Source organism: Bos indicus, chromosome 6 (genome assembly GCF_029378745.1).
Source record: "Bos indicus isolate NIAB-ARS_2022 breed Sahiwal x Tharparkar chromosome 6, NIAB-ARS_B.indTharparkar_mat_pri_1.0, whole genome shotgun sequence".
Classification (NCBI taxonomy): domain Eukaryota; kingdom Metazoa; phylum Chordata; class Mammalia; order Artiodactyla; family Bovidae; genus Bos; species Bos indicus.
In genome coordinates this window covers 40,734,457-40,758,466 of record NC_091765.1, presented here as the reverse complement: position 1 = coordinate 40,758,466, position 24,010 = coordinate 40,734,457, and the positions used below count along the sequence as shown (strand labels likewise).

The following is a 24,010-nucleotide window of genomic DNA, read 5'->3' as shown; positions in this document are numbered from 1 at the left end:
GAAAATATTATCTACTCTTTCCAGAAAAAAATAGTCTGCATTTCCAATAAACACCAATAACAAGTGAAAAAGGTACTATTGAAATAAGCTCATAGTAAGAGGGAAGAAAATACATTATAAATGCCTTTTAATAAAATCATTTCTTTAGACTTCACAAGGTTAACCACAAGGTTTGAAGAACCTTGTGATAACAACTGTGGTTGTTATTTGATAACTTCAGTTTCAAGACATCTTCTAAACGAGACTTCCTTCAGATAACATGTAAAAATGATTCAAAACTTATTGTTACAAGTTCTCCTAAGGAAGCATAAAATGCATAAGCTTTCACCATTTCTTTTCTGACACTTTATTTAATATGAATTAAATTTGGAAAATGGATAACTTTAAAAACAACAGTATCAATTAGAAAAAATACTCACAGATTTTTAATATCAACTGCCCCACGAAAAGCTTTCCTTGGAATTGCCTGAATCTGGTTTTCACTGAGGTCACTAAAAAAGACAAGGGATAAAAGATCAAGTTATAAATATGATTTAAGAGTTATTTTAATAATTATTGAGAAGTGATGTCACTTTCCAAAAAAGAAAGCTAAAGAAACATTAAATCATTATAATTAAATTAATAGCATTAGATGCAATTTCTAATACAAATATTTCATATTTCTAATAGAAATTAAAAATTTGGACAAAATAGTCTCTTGAAGTAACTTTTCAGATCTTTAATTCATAATAAATTATTAAATATGGTTCTCTTAAATTTAAAAGTTGATTCACTTCTGTGTAATAAAATATTTCTTTAAAACAAACAGTAAATTGTTCATAACTCAATTTTAAAGGGTTCTAAAGAAATAGTACTTGATATTTCCCCAACACCACCGATATAACTTAAGAAGTATACAGGAAAATAGTTCCTTTTAACATCCTAGAGAAGACTGGGCAAAACTGATAAAACCAGGGCAGTATGATTAAGTTTTCATAGCACTTTAAGTAATCTTGAAAATGGAACATGGCAGTACCAGCCCAACAATAAAACCCACAGTTCTTGCATGAAATATTAACAGCACACTGATTTAAAACCTTCTTTAAATAATTCTATTATAACCATAAACACAGACCATCTATATTTGCATTTTAATTTAATCTGGAAATACATTTTAATCAAGGGAACAAAAAGCACTCTTTGAGCTGAAAGGAGAGTTTGTAAAAATTACTCATCTCATGAAATGGATCATTATTTTCCCTTCAGAGTTCAGACGCAATTCTATAAGCTCATATAGTATTATTAGCCTTAACAAGTAGGATATAAATACACAATGCAAGAAACGTCATCGAAAAGAGGAAATTTTAAATAACGCTACCACATAGCAGAAAGCTGAAACAGCAAATAAATAAAGTATTAAAGTAACAATGAAGGTACTAAAATTATCTTTAAAATTCAAAATAACCGATGCTCACGAAGAAAGGTGAAGCTACTGACCACGGGTGTGTGGTTGATGAAACAGAGCCATTTTCCAATTAAGCGAAGGCATACTGGACAAATTCATCGACAGCCTCTCCCCCAGTGCTTATGACCAGAGCTGGTCGCTCACACAGTTGCGACCACACAATAGAGAGAACTGGCTGATATAGAGATTTAGTGTGTGGTTTTGACCTCATGAGCACCAAGTTTTAAACAACTGAGATTTGCATTTATATCTCAATATCTGCAATGTTCAAATTAAGAAAAAAAAGGTTCACTAAGCAATCTGTAGAAACAAACGTTAGTCTATTTAAAGAGTAAAAGTCCTTAGAAAAAAGAAAAGTACATATGTTTTATTCCAAACAGTGAGTTTGTAAGATACGCTTATGTAGGTGTTAATGTAGCCATTAATGTCCTAAGTGAACTGTTTTCAACAGCTTCAGTATATCCCTAAGAGTAATAAAATTTCATTTCCTTAAAAATCGCTTGTTTCTCCAGCTTGTCATTGATTCAGACTGACTTCCTTCCTTTGCTTAATTACATTGAATTAAGAATACATATTTAAAAGCCTTAATGCCAGAAACAGTACTCAAAGGAGGCTACTAAGCTAAGAGAAGGTAAGAGAGATGCTGCTACTGCTGCTGCTAAGTCACTTCAGTCATGTCCGACTCTGTGGAGAGAGATGCTAGACAAAGACGTTTCAGCCATTAAAAAGAATACATTTGAATCAGTTCTAATGAGGTGGATGAAACTGGAGCCTATTATACAAAGTTAAGTAAGCCAGAAATAAAAACACCAATACAGTATACTAACGCATATATATAGAATTTACAAAGATGGTAACGACAACCCTGTATGCAAGACAGTAAAAGAGACACAGATGTATAGAACAGTCTTTTGGACCCTGTGGGAGAGGGAGGGGGGTATTATTTGGGAGAAAGGCATTAAAACATATATAATATCACATAAGAAATGAATCGCCAGTACACGTTCGATGAAGGATACAGGAAGCTTGGGGCTGGTGCACTGGGATGACCCAGAGGGATGGTATGGGGAGGGAGGTGGGAGGGGGGTTCAGGATGGGGAACACATGTACACCCGTGGCAGATTCATGTTGATGTATGGCAAAACCAATACAATATTGTAAAGTAAAAAATAAAATAATAATTAAAAAAATAATAAGAAGTGAGGAGGGAAAAAACTGAGTTCAAGCAAATTTAAATCTAGAGCACTCCTTGAAAACCGATAGTGATTTTATGTTGTGCTTCTGTCAATTCAATGTTTTCTCATCATTTGTTTTCTTTTTCCACTTCTCCTAGAACAAAACAAAGACTGCTTCAGAGACTGTGTGAGTGAGTGAGAGTGTGTGTGTGTGTGTGTGTGTGTGTGTGTGTTCAGTCATGCCTTACTCTTTGTGACACCATAGACTGTAGCCTGCCAGGCTCCTCTGTCCATGGGATTTCCCAGGCAAGATACTGGAGTGGGTTGCCATTTCCTCCTCCAGGGCATCTTCCCAACCCAGGGATGGAGCCACGTCTCCTGCATCTCCTGCACTGCAGGCAGATGGGTGCCACTGGGAAAGCCCAAGGTGAATAAAAATGGCAGAGATGCTGACTTCAGATTTTAGTCTTTTTGATCGCCTCAGGCAGAATTCTAGAACATAGGAAGGTTTTATTTTGCTAACACTTATCATCTTATCTTTTATATAACAGTGAGTGACAGTTAGGCTTGGAGCCTCAAGATCAATGTTCCATGGGTCACTGCCCCAGGAGTAGACTATTCTATGGGCTCTCTGCTCTTGTGCCCACCTCACTCTGGCAGCCAACTTCAGTTATGGATCTCAGTTCCCTTAAGTTAAGTGGGCAATGTTCATCCATGACAGGAAGAAGAACCTAAACAAGTTTTTAGTACCTTCTATATGCAATATTTAATTTTAGAAATAATACAATATCAAAATTTATATTTTAAACCACATAGCCATCTTGTAAAGTAGGTATTATTATTATCACTGTTATTTTTAATTATTATAAAGAAACCAAGCTTCAGAGATGTCAGATATTAGTGCTAAACAATGACACAGAGTGTTAAATTAGATATAGAGGAAATCCAGGTAACTATTGAGTCAAGATGAGGGGATTTCTAAAGATGACACTGGGGGCTATTAAATCCATCTCAATATATCCTTTCTGTGACCTAAAACTTCAGAGATTTTTTTCTTAACTCATCCTAGCCTCTGATTTATTTCACTGGCATTTTTGTGTGAAATAAATGGCACAAGCAAGAGTATGGAGGTGCAAAGCAGAACTTTTCATGGGAGTAGCTTTTGTTCTGGTTTTCTTAGAAGGTGTAACATGCAGTGGAGTAATAAGAGATGAGGTTGGAAGGAGAAATCAGTGATGCGATTAGCAGATATTTTCGTACCCACTGAAGAGTGAGTTCTTTCAGCCACAGTGGTAGAAAGAGGAGAGTGGTGGATGGGAGCTGAGCAGATGTTCTTTCTTAAATTGTCAACAGAATTTAGCAAAATATCAGGGATCAAAGGCTCAAATCTAAATATCCAGATACAAGATTTTTATGATAGTTGGGGGAAAAGCAATGAGAATGTCAAACAATAGAATAACTGTTAATAAAAACATTGCTTATTTACTCTGACCTAGTTAAAGGATGAGGCATCTCCCACCCTTTACATAGAAAAGGTGCAAAAGATTGAGAGTGGTATCAAGGATGCATGAAGAACCAAACTTGGAAGTGAACTGTATGTGGATGTGGATTAGGCAAAAGAGAGAGAGGAGATATGAGTCACTTGTGACTTAGATTAGAGGAACCATTAACAAAATTGGGAAATCAGAATTTACAGTGTCTTTTGTGAGCTTGGTTGTGAATTTTTTTTTTTCAATCTCACTATAGAGATGTGATTTTTTTATCTCACAGTTTGGTGACAACAAAGAGAGTATAGGATAAGTAAAGCCTGAGTGGTACTATCTGAGAAGAGCGATTTAAAAGATCAGAGAAGTAACATTTATTGGAGACTTAGCTGACTCAAGCCACTTTCAAAATAAAAAAGGAGTTTTTGGAAATTTGATGGAAACAATTGAGCTCAATATTTCTCATCCTCTAGTGTTGGTATGGGTGGTTGACAGAAATTTAAGGACAGGGTAAACATGCCAGAGGAATTAACAGCATGGACTACAGGCTGAGGCTATCTGAGGTTGAATTCTTTAGCTCTTCCATTTATTAACCACATGACCTTGGGATAATTGCTTGTGTTTTCTGTACCTCAGTTTCTTCATCTGTAAAATGAAACAATAACAGTGTCTATATTATAGGACTATTAGGTGGATTCAATGAAATCATATTCTTAAAGTGGTCAAAAACTGCCTGACATACAGTGACTACTATAGAGGCACTGGTTACATACATGTTACAGTTATTCTGTTAGGAGACTAAGGATATCTGCTCTGTTCCTTGAAAGACCATTGTAGGCAATGTGCAATATTACTGATGAGAGTGCATTGTTTTGTGAACTATGTAATATGAGAAAAATGAGCCAGAACTACTGAGTTAGCAGGATAGAGCTGCCAGTAGAAGAGTCTGTAATTACATCACTGGGCAATAGAGTGTAAAAATGTGTTTCAGAAAAGGAAATGGCTTGATTGGAGTTGATTTTTAGGAAGATTAATCTGGAAATTGAATTTTGGAGCAGGCAGGGACAATTGGCAAAGAGGCGCATTGGGAAGTATTGTGGAAGAAGGGTGGGTATCCAGTGAACTAGGCAATTCTTTTTGGAGAGCATTAAACAATATAGTGGAGAGCTGGGGTTAGGTCCAAACATAAGGTCTTTGATGCACGTTAAGGGGCTTGACATCTTGGGGAGAGTTTGGAACCACTCAACTTTACTGAGGAAGGCAACAGCAAAATGTGAAAAGTGTTTAGGAAAAACAAGTGTGGTCATTGAAGAGCTGGGATGGAAGACAAGGGGCTAAATTTGCTTTGTAAATTTGTGGACACAAACAAATGGAAAGGTATCACATGCTCAGGGACTGGAAGAACTAATGTCGCTAAAACGTCCAAAATGATCTACAGATTCAACGCAATCCTTCTCAAAACTCCAATGTTCTATCTTCCATAGAAAAAGAACAAACAGCCAACCCTAAAATTTATTTCATCCCACAAAAGAACCAGAATGGCCAAAGCAATTTTGAGAAAGAACAAAGCCAGAGGCATCACACTTCCTGACTTCCATCTATATTACAAAGCTATAGTAATAAAAATAAAAAGATATTAGCAGAAAAAGAGACAGATCAATGGAACAGAATTGAGAGTTTAGAAATAAATCCACACATATGAAAACTTAATTTATGACAAAGAAAAAATGAACATATAATGGAGAAAGGATAGCCTCTTAAAGAAATGATTTTGGAAAAATTGTACTGCCACGTACAACAGAATAAAACTGGACCACTAGTTTCACACACAGAAACTAAAATGGATTCAAGACTTCAACATAAACATATGACAGGAGCCATAAAATTCCAAAAAGAAAACATAGGTGGTTAACACCTTAACATTGATCTTAACAATGATTTTTTTTCTAGACTTGACTCAAAAAGCAAAGGCCATAAAAGCAAAAATAAACAAGTGGATATCAGTTCAGTTCAGTTCAGTTGCTCAGTCATGTCCGACTCTTTGCGACCCTATGAACTGCAGCACGCCAGGCCTCCCGGTCCATCACCAACTCCCGGAGTTCACTCAGACTCACGTCCATTGAGTCAGTGATGCCATCCAGCCATCTCATCCTCTGTCGTCCCTTTCTCCTCCTGCCCCCAATCCCTCCCCGCATCAGAGTCTTTTCCAATGAGTCAACTCTTCCCATGAGGTGGCCAAAGTACTGGAGTTTCAGCTTTAGCATCATTCCTTCCAAAGAAATCCCAGGGCTGATCTCCTTCAGAATGGACTGGTTGGATCTCCTTGCAGTCCAAGGGACTCTCAAGAGTCTTCTCCCACACCACAGTTCAAAAGCATCAATTCTTCGGCGCTCAGCCTTCTTCACAGTCCAACTCTCACATCCATACATGACCACAGGAAAAACCATAGCCTTGACTAGACGGACCTTTGTTGGCAAAGTAATGTCTCTGCTTTTGAATATGCTATCTAGGTTGGTCATAATGTTCCTTCCAAGGAGTAAGTGTCTTTTAATTTCATGGCTGCAATCACCATCTGCAGTGATTTTGGAGCCCAAAAATATAAAGTCTGACACTGTTTTTACTGTTTCCCCATCTATTTCCCATGAAGTGATGGGACCAGATGCCATGATCTTTGTTTTCTGAATGTTGAGCTTTAAGCCAACTTTTTCACTCTCCTCTTTCACTTTCATCAAGAGGCTTTTTAGTTCCTCTTCACTTTCTGCCATAAGGGTGGTGTCATCTGCATATCTGAGGTTATTGATATTTCTCCTGGCAATCTTGATTCCAGCTTGTGCTTCTTCTGGCCCAGCGTTTCTCATGATGTACTCTGCATATAAGTTAAATAAGCAGGGTGACAATATACAGCCTTGATGTACTCCTTTCCTGATTTGGAGTCAGTCTGTTGTTCCATGTCCAGTTCTAACTGTTGCTTCCTGACCTGCATACAGGTTTCTCAAGAGGCAGGTCAGGTGGTCTGGTATTCCCATCTCTTGAAGAATTTTCCACACTTTATTGTGATCCACACAGTCAAAGGCTTTGGCATAGTCAATAAAGCAGAAATAGATGTTTTTCTGGAACTCTCTTTCTTTTTCCATGATCCAGCGGATGTTGGCAATTTGATCTCTGGTTCCTTTGCCCTTTCTAAAACCAGCTTGAACATCAGGAAGTTCACGGTTCACATATTGCTGAAGCCTGGCTTGGAGAATTTTGAGCATTACTTTACTAGCGTGTGAGATGAGTACAATTGTGTGGCAGTTTGAGCATTCTTTGGCATTGCCTTTCTTTGGGATTGGAATGAAAACTGACCTTTTCCAGTCCTGTGGCCACTGCTGAGTTTTCCAAATTTGCTGGCATGTTGAGTGCAGCACTTTCTCAGCATCATCTTTCAGGATTTGAAATAGCTCAACTGGAATTCCATCACCTCCACTAACTTTGTTCGTAGTGATGCTTTCTAAGGCCCACTTGACTTCACATTCCAGGATGTCTGGCTCTAGATGAGTGATCACACCATCGTGATTATCTGGGTTGTGAAGATCTTTTTTGTACAGTTCTTCTGTGTATTCTTGCCACCTCTTCTTAATATCTTCTGCTTCTCTTAGGTCCACAAACTGTAAAAGCTCTACATAGCAAATAAAACCATCAAAAATAAAGAGGCAACCTATGGAACTGGAGAAAATATTTGAAAAACATGCATCTGATAAGGGGTTAATGTCCACAATATACAAAGAACTCATACATCTACATATCAGAAAACAAATAACCCAATTAAAAATGGGCAGAGGACCTGAACAGACATTCTCCAAAGAAGACATATAGACACATGAAAAGACGCACAACATTACAAAGCATTAGGAAAATGCAAATCAAAACCACAAGGAGATGTCACCTTACACTTATCAGAATGATTAGCATCAAAAATACAACAGATAACATGTGTTGGCATGGACACAGGGAAAAGGGAACACTAGTGAACTATTGGTGGAAATGTAAATTGGTGCAACCACAATGGAAAACAGTATAGCAAGTCCTTGAAAGATTAAAACTAGAACTACCATATAAAATAGCATACCCAGAGGAAACAAAATCATTCTCTTGAAAGAGTATCTGCACTCCTATGTTCATTGCAGCATTATCAACAATAACCAAGATATAGAAATAACATGTGTCCATCAATGGATGCGTGGATAAAGAAGATGGTACAGAATATTATTCAGCCTGGTAAAGAAGGAAATCCTGCTATTTGCCACAACATGGGTAGACCCTGAGAGCACACGTTAATAAGTCCAATAAGTCAAAGAAAGACAAATACTGTATGATCTCATTTATATGTGGAATCAAATAAAAGTGGAACTCACAGAAAGAACATATTGGTGGTTGCCAGAGGTGGGAAACTGGGGGGTGGGTTAGAGAAATGGGTAAAGGTGGTAAAAAAAGTACAAGTGTTCAGTTATAAGATTAAAGTGCTGCTCTGGGGTGTAATGTACAGCATTGTGACTGTTATTTAACAATAATGTATATTTGAAGATTCTAAGAAGGTAAATATTAAAAGCTCTTATTCAGATTTTTCAACTATGTGTCTGTGCTTAGTCACTCAGTTGTGTCCAACTGTTTGCAACCCCATGGACTGTTCTCCAGACAAGAATACTGGAATGGGTAGTCATTCCCTTCTCCAGGGGATCTTCTTCACCCAGGGTTGAACCTGGGTCTCCTGCATTGCAGGTGGATTCTTTACAATCTGAACTACCAGGGAAGCCCTTAAATTATGTGAGGTAATATGGTGGGATGAGATTTTAGAGAATACCAAAGATACTTCTGTTTTAGGGCTTCTCAGGTGGCTCAGTAGTAAAGAATCTGCCTGCCATTACAGGAGATGTAGGAGACATGGGTTCGATCCCTGGGTTGAGAAGATAACACTGGAGAAGGAAATGGGAACTCATGCCAGTATTCTTGCCTGGGAAATCCCATGGATACAGGAGCCTGGTGGGTGTTAGAAAAGAGTCAGACTCAACAGAGAGACTAACACTTTTTACTTTCACTTTCAATGGTTATTAATAAAACATACTGCAGTGATCATTTAGTAATATATCAAATCATTTTGTTCTACACATTAAATGAATATTATGTATGTCAATAAACCTGGGAAAATACAAAAAAATCACTGCAAAGTATCAGGCATGATTTGGAATTTTCCATGTGAATTAAAATTACTGATTACATTAAATCTGAAAGTCTGGTTTATTCATTTTCTGACATGATAAGAAAGTGAGAAGAGCTGGAAAAGACTGTCCTGTTCTGAAGCTAATCTTGGTAGGAAGGACATGAACACAGATGAACATAAGTGGTTTTAAACAGAAAAGGCTTCTTGGTATTTGCATAACTGTAAAGATATAGGCCTCCCAGAGCCAGGTCTGAGAAAGTGAAAGTCGCTCAGTCAGGTAGAACTCTTTGTGGCCCCTTGGACTATACCGTCCATGGAATTCTCCAGTCCAGAATAGTGGAGTGGGTAGCCTTCCTCTTCTCCACGGGATCTTCCCAACCTAGGGATCGAACCCAGGTCTCCCACATCACAGAAGAACACTTTACCAGCTGAGCCACAAGGGAAGCACAACAATACTCCAGTGGGTTGCCTAACCCTTCTCCAGGGGATCTTCCCAACCCAGGAATCGAACTGGGGCCTCCTGCATTGCAGGCAGATTCTTTACCAACTGAGCTATCATGGGATTCCTGGCAAGTGGTGCTAGTAGTAATGACCCTGGAGTTTCCCATTTGGGATCTTCCCCCTTCTACTCCATCCAACTCATTCATAAAACTACTTCAGCAGCATCTTGAATCAAGCTCCTTCCTCCCATTTTCTATTGTCATAGTTCCTGTTGGATAACAATAGTCAGCACTGTTCCATACATGATTGAGATTCCAAACTCATATCTTTGTCTTGATTTACGATCCCTAACAATGTGTCCTCTACACTGGCATCACCTTTACATTTCCAAAACTGAAATCAAGTCCAACTGAAATAACCATCTTCTGAATTCTTACATGGTTCAATTAAGAGGACACCATCCTTACAGTAGTCCTCATCAACATCTAATATTCTTCTATACCCAACATGTAATCCACCAAAAAATTCCCTGAACTGTTCAAATATCTTCAGAATCTGGTCTACCTACACCTCTGCTCCCCTGACAAAGCTACCACCCCACCTTCTCTGGATTATCTTCATAACTTCCTGTCTCTCTCTGTTCCCTTTGCCTTCTTACAATCATAGTTTGCCATGTCTCCAATCAAAATTCTTCATTGATGTCCCATCTTAAAAGGAGGGGAAAGCTCAAAGCATTACAAGGTCCACAAGACTCCCAAATAATTGATGGACACCTCATCACTTTATCCTTTTTGACCTCATCTCTTTGTTATCTCCACCTTGCCTACTCTTCTCCAGTTATGCAGGCTTTCTTGGAATTTCCTGAAGCCTTCACATTGTGCCTCACTTGTGGGACTTCCTTGATACATTCTGTGCTTCTAGTTTCACTTCAGACCTTCATTCATTGATTCCATTCTTTTAACCCACCTGTTATAAAATCATCTTTCCAACTCTTTCAGCTTATCCACATTTTATTTTCTTAAGCACCTAGTTCCTATCACCATGAAATGCAAGGTTTTACATTGTTCAAGACACAGAACAAACAGTACTGCCTTAAACATAGTTCTTTTCCAATCCCCCAGCTGAGCCATGTGCTAAGATCTCTGTAATGTATTTGCTATGTGATTGTGTGCAGGTCACTTACCCCTCTCTCCATTTGTGAACCTGTAAAATGAGCTAGGATAAATCACTCTTAGGGCCATTTTACCTGGTCTAAACAACAATATTATTATTAATGAAAATTAATATTAAAATAACTAAATATCAATAAGCTTGTTACATAATTACAAATTAATTATTAAACATTACTATTTATGATTGCAGAGTCAGTTATTCTCATCTTCTGTGCTCTTAAGCTGGCATGCACACATATTACTGTAACACTCAAAAATTTTTAGTTGATTTGTTTTTGTGATAACTGTCACAAATCTGTCAAAAGACAGATAACTGTCTTTCTTTTGAGACAATATGATGAATAAAGGCAGAGATTTTAGTTCATCTTATTTACAAAGAATTCCTGGCATATCACAGGTTTTTAATAAGCAAAGGTTTATGGAAAGAAAACTAAATTCTGAAGAAAAATCTTACATGGCAATGGATATGTGCAAGCAAGGAAAAAAGGTGGTAAGTTATAAGCCTGAAGTTGGAGCACCAATAAGTAGCAAAATCTGATACTATATTCACAGCAAGGGGAAATCAGGAAAGAAAACTGGGCTCCTGAAAGTACTTTTAAATATATTGATATCAAAGCAACACAAGAGAGGTAAATGTCACTGTTTTATAAAACCTTGAGTTATTAAACTAGAGTTCAATGAAGAGATCAGAGGGAGAAAGACAGATTAATGAGTCTTTGCACCACTGTGAGAATTGAACATAGCACACATAAATCTTCTTTCAGAGGATATGCATTGACAAATTTCATATTTGCAGGTTACTGTTCCTAGGAACCAAAACTTGTACTGGAGACTTCAATATCTGAAGGTGGGAAAGTCAGCTGTGTTCTATTTCTCTCTCTCACTTGTATTCTCTCACTCATGCATCCAAAACTATTTCAGTTCAGTTCAGTTCAGTTCAGTCGCTCAGTCGTGTCCGATTCTTTGTGACCCCATGAATCGCAGCACGCCAGGCCTCCCTGTCCATCACCAACTCCTGGAGTTCACTCAGACTCTCGTCCACGGAGTCGGTGATGCCATCCAGCCATCTCATCCTCTGTTGTCCCCTTCTCCTCCTTACTCACAGCATAAAATATGATATAATCATTGCTTTGTGATAATTCTGTTCCTTTTATGCTATGTTTTTAACCAACAACTTGACCACTGTTTCTTGCTAAACAGGGCTGTCTCTTCTACACATATCCTGTCTCTTCCTGGTCTTAATATAATCCAATGTAGCATACCTTTAAAAGAAATCTTTTTTGTCCAATATATGAATGGTCTCTTTTCAGAGATTATTGGTGCTGTTTCTCTACTAAAAATTGTCTTGTAAGTGTGGACTTAACAACAACTTCAGGTACTTAGCAACCAAAGCTTTATCGAACATAGTAGTAATAATGCACATCTAGTTTTCTTCTGGGCTTCCCTGGTGGCTCAGTGGTAAAGAATCCGCCTGCCAATGCAGGAGACACAGGTTCAATCCCTAGATTGGGAAAATCCCCTGGAGAAGAAAATGGCAACGCATCCCAGTACTTTTGCCTGGGAAATACCATGGATAGAGGAGCCCAGTGGGTTAAAGTCCATGGGACTGCAAAAGAGTTGGACGTAACCTGGCAACTAAACAACACTTTTCTTCTGATTTCCAATATGCTTTGAAAATAGTGCTTTCTTCCACATAAGAAAAAGTGTCAACAGGTTTTTACATAACTTACAGATGACAGTTGCAAGACTCCATAGATACCTAAATGTGTTCAATTTAGAATTGATGGATAAGATAATACTCAAAGATAAATTGCATTGGGAAAGTATTAACTGCCAGGTGATACACTTTGATTTGTTTCTATAATCATATCAGAAGTACTCTTGTATTACCATTTGGAGGCAAGGAACTGAAGTTTTCAGAGGTTATGCAATTTAGCTGTGGTCATATAGCTAGTATACTTGTTGACATCCACAAGAGCCAACATTTTCTGAGAACAGATACCGAATAATTCACCATTGCATTGCCAAGCCTTAATATAGTGCCTTGCTGTGGTCATGCTAACTCGTTTCAGTCATGTTTGACTCTTTGAGACTCTATAAAGCATAAATAAAAATGTCCACAACTGATTAGGGAATTAGGATTATACTTATTGACATTTAGATTTCCAAACAGATTATTTATGTAATAGGTACTCTGTGTCTCCTTTAGGACATATTACATGAAAATGTCATGGTTTACTCTGGTATATTAAGACCATGATATTATTTTCTTCCCATCGATATGGTTAAAAATATTATTATTAAAATAATATTTTAAAAATATTATTTTTAAATATCCAAATATCTTTACTGAGATCAGTAAGATAAACATAATAGCAAAGTTAGAATCATGGTGTTAGTATAAATATTACATATTTCAAGTGGAACACAGTCACTGAAAATCTTTATTAAGCCTACACAATAGTCTCAGTTTCAGCTGATGGACATAAAATCTCTGTAATTTTCTCAATATTGGGCCCAAGGATATGTGTGATTCTCATAATTTAGTCCATAAAACATGGATGCAAATAAAGAAATAACAGTTTCCTGAATACAACTCCATGTATTTGTATCTGGAATCGCAGTATTCATATACTGAGACATATCAAAGATGTGATACTATTTTTTCATTAAAAAATCTCAATATAGTCAGTAAGACCAGCATACATATATATACGAATAAAGAGCAAACACATATTCATGGTAACAAGCATGAGGAAATGAAATAATGAGTGATAATAAGAATGATATGACATATAGATCAGGAAATGCTTTAGCAAGGGGAAAGCATCTGGGTCTTAGGGAAAGTAGTGCAGATGAACTGTTAAGAAGAAATGGGAAGCTGTTTCAAAAGAGACCAGCATAAGAAGACCAGAGACATACGGATATATTAAGGGTGACATTTTTGGCACTGAATGGGAAGAAAACAAAATTTTGCTGCACTTAACTATTAATCAGAAGGAAAGAGAGTTTGTGTTGGGATCCCAGAACATTCAAATAAGATGACTATGGACTTTCAGCTGATCTTATTAGCAGTAAGGCACAAGGTGCTGCCGCCGCTGCTAACTTACTTCAGAACAAGGTGTGCGAGTAATAAAACAAAGCAAAGCTTCAGAAATCTCTGTGCAAGAATGACTGGAAAGCAATATCTAACAATCTACTTCAGAACATAAAGTTTTATTGTTTTTCCTCCCCAATTGTTCTTAAAGATATACTTACAATGAAGGGTCTTATATATATATATATACTTATATGTATATACTGAATATATATACTCAATTCTGACTTCATAAAAACTGCTCTATAAAGATAGCCAACCATCAGCCTTGCCTTCCAGAATTTACATATTCCAATTAAAAAGTGATTCTTAATGGCTATGAAAATATTTTCCATTGAAGGCAAATTTCAACTGGAAAGCTACAAATTACTGATTAATAAATAAAATTGGCAAACTCAAATCTCAACAAATTATGATCCCCACCAAGAGAAAACTTTTACAAATAGACTTTAAGAGTTTTACTGAAATAAAATTTATGTACCCAAAAGTCAATCAGTTTAGACTACACAATTCAATGGTTTTAGATCATTTAGAGTTGTTTATCAATCATCATATTTTAAATTTAGAACATTTTCATTACTCCTAAAAGAAACTTTAGACTTATAAGCATTCACTCCCCTCTTCCTCTCCCATCTTGTAGCATGTATCCACAGTTCATTTTCTATTGTCAAACAATATTCCATTGTATGGATACAGCACACTTGTTTACTCTTCAGTTGATACATGCGACAGGCTTTGTAAGGCAATTTAAAAATTAACAACTGCTTGTGCTGGGGACAAGTATATTTAATATGCTCTTTGATTTCTTTGTGATAGTTTTGTTTTTGATTTAATATATCATTTGTTCAATATAACAGAATCCCAATTATTGGCCCATGGCCATCAAGGAGTGGTTACTATAAATCATCTTGCACCCTTTCACATATCATCCTCTCTTAGAAGACTTGTTGGCTTTGGTTCAACTGTTTACATTGAGTTATAGTGTTCTTCCCCTAATTTTACCTCCATAAACCCACAACAGCTCTACAATACGTGACATACTCTTTTGATCATGCTCACAGAATTGGTATAGGCTATAAAAACATCTCTTGATTTCTTCTGTTTTGAACTTGGGACAAAACTTTGTGGGAAGGGAGCTGGGAAGGCGTTCAGGATGGGGGGGACACATGTATACCTGTGGCTGATTCATGTTGATATATGGCAAAAATCATCACAATATTGTAAAGTAATTATTTTCTTAATTAAAATAAATTATTTAAAAAAACTTAAAGAAGCAGAGAACAGAATGGTGGTTGCCAGAGGCTGTGGGGAGGGGAAATGGGAAGTTACTAACCAATGAGCAGGAACTCTCAGTTATGCAAGATGAGTTCTAAGAGAGATGCTGCACAGTGTTGCACCTACAGTTAATATACTGTATTGTACACTTAAAATTTTGTTAACAGGGTTGATCTCATGTTAAATGTTCTTATTAAAAAATAAAAAGTAATAATCTGTAAATGTTACGATGTAAAAAAATAATGGGAATAGACATATTATTTTCTTACCACTGTTTTTATCCATATATGCATAGCCATACTGATGCTGATTTGAAAAAGCATTATTTTTTTCTAAATGTATGTACATTGAGACAGACAAAGACAGAGAGAGAAGAAATAGAGAAAAAAGAGAGAAAGATACAGAGATTAAAAACTCACTGCCTGAAAGCACGGGCATGTGTGCATGTGTGTGTGTATATATATACACACACATGTATATATATGTATTATATATTTGATGTGTAGATATCTTAATTACAGATTACTACTTGTAATTTAGGTAGACAAATGTAAAATATTATGGTCTAAGAAAGTCTTTCTTCTCAGATTTAAACAGCTCTCAATGATTTTCAACTTAAAACAATCCTATATAACTCCTGATGATAATTTTAGAAACCTCACGTGAAGTCTGGAATAGTCTCTAGAAAATTTATTTTAAATAGGAGGTACAATGAAAATAATTGACAAATGCATTCATCTAAGCACTCTTTACAGATCCTCACTTAATCCTTCCATTTCTAAAAAATCAAGGCAACTTTCAAGAAAACGTTCTTTTTAATCAGCACATCTCTCTTACTCGTTCTAAAGATTTTTAAAAGGTGGAATGTACTCTAATGGCGCTGAAATACTGCATCAGCTTTTAACAAAAGAGCTAATACTGCAATGCTGCTATTTTACTGCTCACGACGTATGGTTTCCAGTTGAGTATCCCATTAACCTCAGAATGCAATGATATCATTTTAATTATATAAATTGAAACAGCAATGTATAATACTTATATCACGTAAAAATGGATTCGTTCTACGTGAAAGTGTCTAAACTATCTTTCACTATGAAGCCATAAATTTGCTTTAGATGGCAAACCTGCCTGTAAATTTAATTACTGGTAATTTTATTTTCCTCCACAGTTTAACCTCTCTTAGAGTCTGACCGGGAATATCATAAATCTGTACTTCCATGGATTACTTTGAAAACTACTGAGTAATGATAAATTGGTATTTGCTCAGATTTTAACTTAGAAAAGCAGATAAATATAAGTTGGCAGAAATAAGTATGTCAACCTGTAGAAATCATCATAGCCTAAATTCCTAATTTGTTAAAAAGTATATATTTTTTAGTGAAGCTTTTTACTTATATAACCAAACAATACATTTCATGGAAGATAACTATTTTTAAGCATCTGTTGGTGGTGGTTTAGTCGCTAAGATGTGTCCGACTCTTGCGACCCCATGGACTGGGAACCTACCAGGCTCCTCTGTCCATGGGCTTCTCCAGGCAAGAATACTGGAGTGGGTTGCTGTTTCCTTCTCCAGGGGGCCTTCCCGACCCAGGAATTGAACCCAGGTCTCCTACATTGCAGGCAGATTCTTTACCCACTGAGCTACAAAGGTAAGCCCTTAAGTATTTAAAGATCCAAATAGCTATGGGTGTATAAGAAAAAAAAAAATGTTTCAAGTAAGAAACAGATGTTTGCATTAGTCCAAGAGAAAGACTAGTTTATAGGTAGTAAAGTCTCATACTACATATTCACAGAATTGTCTAGTATCGTTAGACTATTTCAGGGGTCACATTCCAGGGAACTCATGCAATTTGGGGAGAGGCTGAGGGGCATGGGAGAAGTGTTCCCCATCAAGGATTCTCTCCTTCCTCAGAATTCCCCAAAGGGTAGCTATTCTAAAGGAAACAGAAAGGAAACATGGTTGTGATGGGTGAAAGCTAGAACATTTCAATCTTAATTAAATGTGACACACACCAAGTGTGAATAATCCTGTCTTCCTGTGAACAGAGCGAGGAATACAGCCAGGTCACTCAAACTAGAGGGTTTAGACTCACATGGCTCTGCCACTTACTGACTTTATCACATGGGCAAGCCACTCTGCTTCTTTAATTCCTTACTCCTTCATCTGTAAAGTGGGGACAATAATATCACCCACTTCATAAAGTTATCACTTGGAAGAGCTGGAATAAATTAAAGCCTATGCAATGCTTGGCGGGGTGCTAGGCACAAAGCAAGCACCAGATCATGCTAGCGGTGCCACAGCCAGATACATGTTTCTCTCTATTCCCTCCACTTCAGGGTGAACTTGAGGGCTTGGTCTCTGCTTTAACCATCTAAGAGTTTTATCCTGGATGCGCCTTCATTAGCTCTATGACCATGCGCTAGTTTTTTTTTTCAACTTCTCTAAGCTTTCATTTCCTAATTTTTATATAAAGACTAATATTTAGAACCCATTTCATAGGGCTGTTGGGAATATTATATGAAATATTTAACAAAGGACCTCACAAGTATTAATGATAGTCAGTAAATGCTACATATTATCATTTTATTATGTGGAAATATACACCAACAAACAGGATTTTGGAAGATGGCCTATAATCTAGGTAAAATTTTAGTATACTAATCGTATCTACAAAAGTACAATTTACCAGAAAACAGAAAAGCCTTTTTGCACAGTTAAACACAGTATCTGTGAAGTATATTGCTGTCATTATCAATAAATACTTAAAACAATCCCAGTAAGCTCTGAGCTATTTTAAGATACATTTTAAATTCCAGGAATTTAAATTCATCATATACAGTTTCTGAATTACAAAGAAGGATAAGAGGTTCATAACCCATATCCGGGTATGCCACAATGTTCTGAATGTAAAAAAGCCATTGTCTAATTTCTGAAAGGCAATCTTAAACTAATGTTACCATTTAATGCACAGTCCACCCTTGATTATGCAGCTAGCACACATTTTCAGGAGATCCCAAACCACATTTTCATGATGCTGTGATTTCTGAACTGTATCTAAAAAAGAAGGTTCTGAATTTGGTGAGCTACCCTGGGTGGAGCCTCACGGATGGAAGAAATGGGGGTGAGTGTTTCCATCAACCCTGTCACCCCCTCTGCCAGGACACAAGCCTCAATTCAGGAGCAGTATGGCAGGAGCTTCTCACTGCCGGTTGCCTCCTCCCAAGCTTGCAGTGCTGATGGAGAGGAAGCTGCCACACCGCAGAGAGGACTAAACAAGACAAAGAAAACTCAGACAACTCAGAGCTGTGCTGAAGTAAGAAAGGGAGAGAAATGTATTTCTATGGCTGATTCATGTTGAGGTTTGACAGAAAACAACAAAATTCTGTAAAGCAATTATCCTTCAATAAAAAAAATTTAAAAAAAAATGAAGGGGAGAGAAAAGAACAGGGCAAACAGAGAGAAGGGGCGACAGAGGCAGGCGAAAGAAGAGAGAATGAGATTAAGAGGGAAAAATGACAAATGGTATAAGACAAAACAAAAAGACAACAACAGCAGCTTGTGCAAAAGAAGAATCAGGGCTAAATGGTTTTTAAACTGCACAGTTTATTTCTTTTATATACTTTGGAGGAATGCATCATTCCATTGTTTTAAACATGTGTTGTGTGCTAAGTCATTCAGTCATGTCTGATTTCTTTGAGGCCCCATGGACTGCAGCCCACCACACTCCTCTGTCCATGGGATTCTCCAGGCAAGAATACTGGAGTGGGTTGCCACTCCTCCTCCAGAGGGTCTTCCCAACCCTAGGATCGAATCCAGGTCTTTCACATTGCAGGCGGATTCTTTACCATCTGAGGCACCAGGGCAGCCAGTTTTAAACATATATCACATTTAATAATCATAAACATAAGAGGCAGGTATTGTTATCACATTTAATATTCATAAACCTAAGAGGCAGGTATTGTTATCACTCATATGCAGACAAGGACATGGAGCCTTAGAAGTGAAAGGAACTTACTACCCTCAGCATTTAAGGAGTGCTGGGGATTCAGAAGTGAACAGAAAGTTCCTGCCCTCAGGAAGCTAAACCTAAAATGATCCAGGCTGAATTTGTTCTGGGTTTGGAAAGATGTGAATGGAGAATACAAGGCATCCACCCACTTCTATTCACTTGTTTCTTTATCTGGTGATGCCAGGGTTTTGCTAATTAGAACATTTTATCAATTGACCTTTGACCATGTCAGATTATACATTTTCAATGGGACAAATACACTTTAAAATTTCTAATGCAACTCAAATACTTTGTTTTGTCTTTGCCAGCTGTCAATAGGTACTGTAATCCACCATACTTTACTGAATCTCTTAATAATATACGTCACAACATTTCACTAAGTTGATGGAGAACTCGCTCCAGCCACTACCAACCGTTCCATTTGCTTAAAACTCTATTTAGACGCCAAAATCAACCCAGACACAATTGTGCTGTGTAAGTTAATCTATTGGCCACAGAATCAATTCTGCCCAACAACTGTTCCAAAAAGCCACTTAAATCAATTTGCTACAAAAGTACTGCATAAAATGATATATGGGCGAACTTGACTTAGTTATTATACATAGAAAATTAGCTGCAGGAGATTCAGGGCTCAATCTGAGTGCAGTTCTCAGTCTCAGTGTATCTTTGTGAGGCATAGTCACAATAAAATAATTTCAACACACACACGCCATTTGTGTGTGTGTGTGTGTTAGTAGGAAATTAACCTACCAAGTATGGACAGCTTTCTATTTACAAGATCTTGGAAATTTTATTCATCTCAACAAAATTCAATATATTCTTAGCTAATGGCAATATTTATTTTAGCTGTTTAGGGAACAAATAGACCATTTGCAAAAGAAGCATGGATTAATTTCAAAAACCTTAACATTGAGGGGGAATGTTTGATCCCCCACAGAGAAAGTCATATGAAAGTGGGACTGAGTGACTGTTCCCTACAGTGGACTGAACTTCAGGACTGAGTGGAGATTCAGTACCTCCACGACAGTCCAGCAGAGCTGGGATGGTTACCTATGTCACACTAGTGACCTACGTCCAGGGTAAGGTTGCTAGGTGACTTAACATTGAAGAAAAAAGCTTTGTGGAGGTTTAAAAAATATGTGTATTTATAAACATACCACAAATGTGTTATTTTAATATTCTTTTTTTGAAATATACTTTATTTACACTATATTAGTTGCAGGTATACAGCATAACTATTCAATATTATTACAGATTGTGTGTGCTTAGTTGTTCAGCTGTGTCCGACTCTATGTGACCCCTTGGACTGTAGCCCGCCAGGCTCCTCTGTCCATGGGGATTCTCCAAGCAAGAATACTAGAGTGGATCGCTATGCCTTCCTCCAGTGGACTCTCCCAACCCAGGGATCAAATCCAGGTCTCCCAAATTATAGGCAGATTCTTTACCAACTGAGCCACCAGGGAAGCCCATTTCAGATTATACTGCATTAAAAGTTATTACGAGATAATGGCTATAATTCCCTGTGTTGCACAACATATCCTTGTTGCTACTCTATTTTATACACAGTAGCTTGCGTCTCTTAATCTCCTAGCCCTAATGTTTCCCTCTCCCCTTTGGTGACCATTAGTTTGTTTTTGCTGTGAGTCTGTTTCTGTTTTGCATATACATTTATTTATATTATTTTTAGATTCCACATATAAGTGATATCGTACAGTATTTTTTTTCTCTGTCTGCCTGACTTACTTCACTAAGAATAATAATTTCAAGGTCCATTCATGTTGCTGTGAATGGCAGAATTTCATTTTTTATGGTTGGGTAATATCCTAATATTCTTACTCTTTGGTTATGGCCGAGGTGAATATTTTACTTTGCTATAAGAATAGATTATTCTGAGAAACATAATGGGGTCTCTCTTTCTCTTTGGTTAATCAAGTTACTTTATCCCAAGTATGGATGCAGGTGCTGTAATTGACTAAGGTTATCAATTGTGAAATGCACAGCATAACTTTCACTGTATTATAGGAACATGTATAATTCCAAATCACATATTAGATTTAGAATATGACTTTTCTGAATACATTTAATAAGCAAATATCTAAGTGTAATTCTTCATAACATTTTAACTTAGCAGAGAAGTTTGCTAAAATCGGGACAGTAAAAACAAATTCATGTTTATTATTTGAAAAATTAATAAAATCATCAAACCTAGCTGGATCAAGGTTTTCTCTCATCAATAATATAGGTATATGTTTTTCTGTAGAGCAGATCTTTGAAAATAGGATATAGTCTCTCCCTCTCTGGGGTGATTTACATGTTCTCTGACAGTAGCTGAGGGGATGGGATGAAGTGACACTTCCAGATGCCTTCTGTTATAACGGGTGTCATTTGTTTTAACATTTGTTAATGATAGTGATGGGCCAAAAGAAATTCACATTGGAAAAAATGGAATAGAACTGTAAATATCTAAAATGCAGCTTAAAATGCAAAATATAAAATTAATCTGTGATGTCGTTTTCAATACCTCATTGAATGAGATGTAGCCCAACTCTATAGTGTATCCACATGGCTCAGTCAGTTTAACAAGATTTCATATTCTTCCTTATAGCATCATTTAGAGAAGGAAAGTAATTCTGCTTTCACTTTATGTATGGAGAGAATGAAGTGGCATGGGTCTCTAATGGTCTGCTAGAGGGAAAAGAAGTAGCATCAATACATGACAGAGATTCAGTTGCCCAACTCAGCTGATCAAGTTCAGAATTTATCAAAGGTACTTTTCCTCAAACAAAGAAACTAAAGTTGATGATGCTGAAAAAAAAATTAAACAGGTTCTCAGCTACTGACTATACTCTTGACAGGTTAGCCATTTCAAATTATATTTATAGGAATTTAGACAAAAACACTGAGCTGTAGATACAGAAATAGAAATGCTGTTATATCTCTTCTGTTTTTCCTTATAAAATTTCTAGCTTGTAATTATCAGTTATTTTGAACTCCTTAGTAGTCTCACTAATACTTGTATTACTGATGTTCTATTTTCTTCTTCTTAAGCAAATCAAAATAAAAAAATAGGTTTTCTCTCCGTAAATTAGAAAACAGTGCAATAAAATGAAACTTGTACATTGTCTCTACTTTTCAAGTAATCTGAATGAAAATATTTAACAATTCCTCATGGACAAAGCTTCCCAAAGCTTCCCAATAAATAAAAAATCATACGAATAAGCAAAAAATTAAATTGAATTAAACTGAATTTCCAGAGGCTCCTACCCAGATTTTTTTCACTTCCTGAACAAATAGACTATCACTATTTTCATAGTGACTAATGATAACAATTAAATGCAACTGAAGTAATCTTCAGAAAAGTGATGAATCTTCACAATTCAAACACAAAACTGAAAGTCCTTTTAGGGATGACAGGAATATTCTTTCCCTGTTCCTCTCAAAGCAAAAGTAATTCTTAAATATCATACTCTGGGTTGCTTAAATAACTACAGCCACTGCATCATATAATAATGCAGACTATTAAATACATAATCAGGATACTTAGTACCGTTCGACTAGTACATTATTAGCACAATAATAACAGTGCATATTTTTGAAAGATTAGGAAATACATAGATTTCTTCAGTCTCTCAGAAAGATAACAGATAGCAAGTTAGGTAGGTAGACAGATTTACTCATGTTATTTTCTAGGCTCCAAATGTGACTGACTGGAGAATGTGTGTGTTAGTGTTAAGTCTCTTCAGTCATGTCTAACTCTGTGTGACCCCATGGACTGTAGCCCACCAGGCTCCTCTGTCCATGGGATTCTCCAGGCAAGAATACTGGAGCGGGGTGCCATGCTCTCCTCTAGGGGGTCTTCCCGACCTAGGGATCAAACCTGCATCTCTTATATCTCTGGCACTGGCAGGCAGGCTCTTTGCCACCAGTGCAACCTGGGAAGCCCTCTGAAACCACAGAGCTGTCTACAAAAGCAGGCTCCTGGCTCAGGACACTCTTGGCAGAAGAAGTAGACACAGACCCAGGCACGCCAGCTCTGCACATGGCTGCAAGGCCACACGTGTGGGCGCTTGATACCTGCTCTGTGGGACCAGGTCTCATGGGTAGACCTGGAGAACACTGCAGGAGGGGGTCTTCTGGGGAGAGGACATGCATCCTGACCAAGCAGGCCTTCGTTCAAGGATTCCTGGCCTTGAGCCATATACCTGGGCTCCCAGAGCCACCTTCCCAAGAGCCGGGGTCCCTCCGAGTGCCCCGTGGCACATCCACCTACCACCTCCCTCAGTAGACAAGTGAATCAGCTCTCCAGGGAGTCCGGATGCAGACAGCCACTCAGGGTGATGAGAAGGGTTTATAGGCTTGGTAAAATCCCAGTCTATAAAATTTCCATTTCCTTTTGACCAGTTGTTTCTCTTTCTTCAGAATAATCCTGAACATCTTTTCATTGAGAAAGTTCTGTAGATTCCTCTAATACTATTTTCTATTCCCTTCTTTTATTTAGTGAGTCAAGTGGCCAAAAATGCAATGATTTTCACTTCACTGCTATTGTGAAATAATTGCTTCTGAATTAATTTTCTGCTGTATTTACCATGAGTGTGAGAGTGTGTGTGTCAAAGAGAGAGAAAGAGAGAGGTATTTTTTAGTTTTGTTTTTTTTTTCTGAAGAACTGTTTCTTTCCAACTAACCACGTCTTGGCAAACAAAGATGCTCATCCTTCT

The 24,010-nt window shown here is 37.2% G+C and overlaps 1 protein-coding gene across 2 annotated transcripts in view; it reads right to left on the bottom strand.

Moving 5' to 3' along the window:
• Positions 1 to 24,010, bottom strand: part of SLIT2 (slit guidance ligand 2) — a 407,371-nt gene that overhangs the window by 154,467 nt on the left and 228,894 nt on the right. For both annotated transcript variants that reach the window (XM_070791218.1, XM_070791219.1), the window contains exon 5: positions 420 to 491. In XM_070791218.1, coding sequence (XP_070647319.1) covers positions 420 to 491 — 72 coding nt within the window. The remainder of the gene's footprint in view (positions 1 to 419; positions 492 to 24,010) is intronic.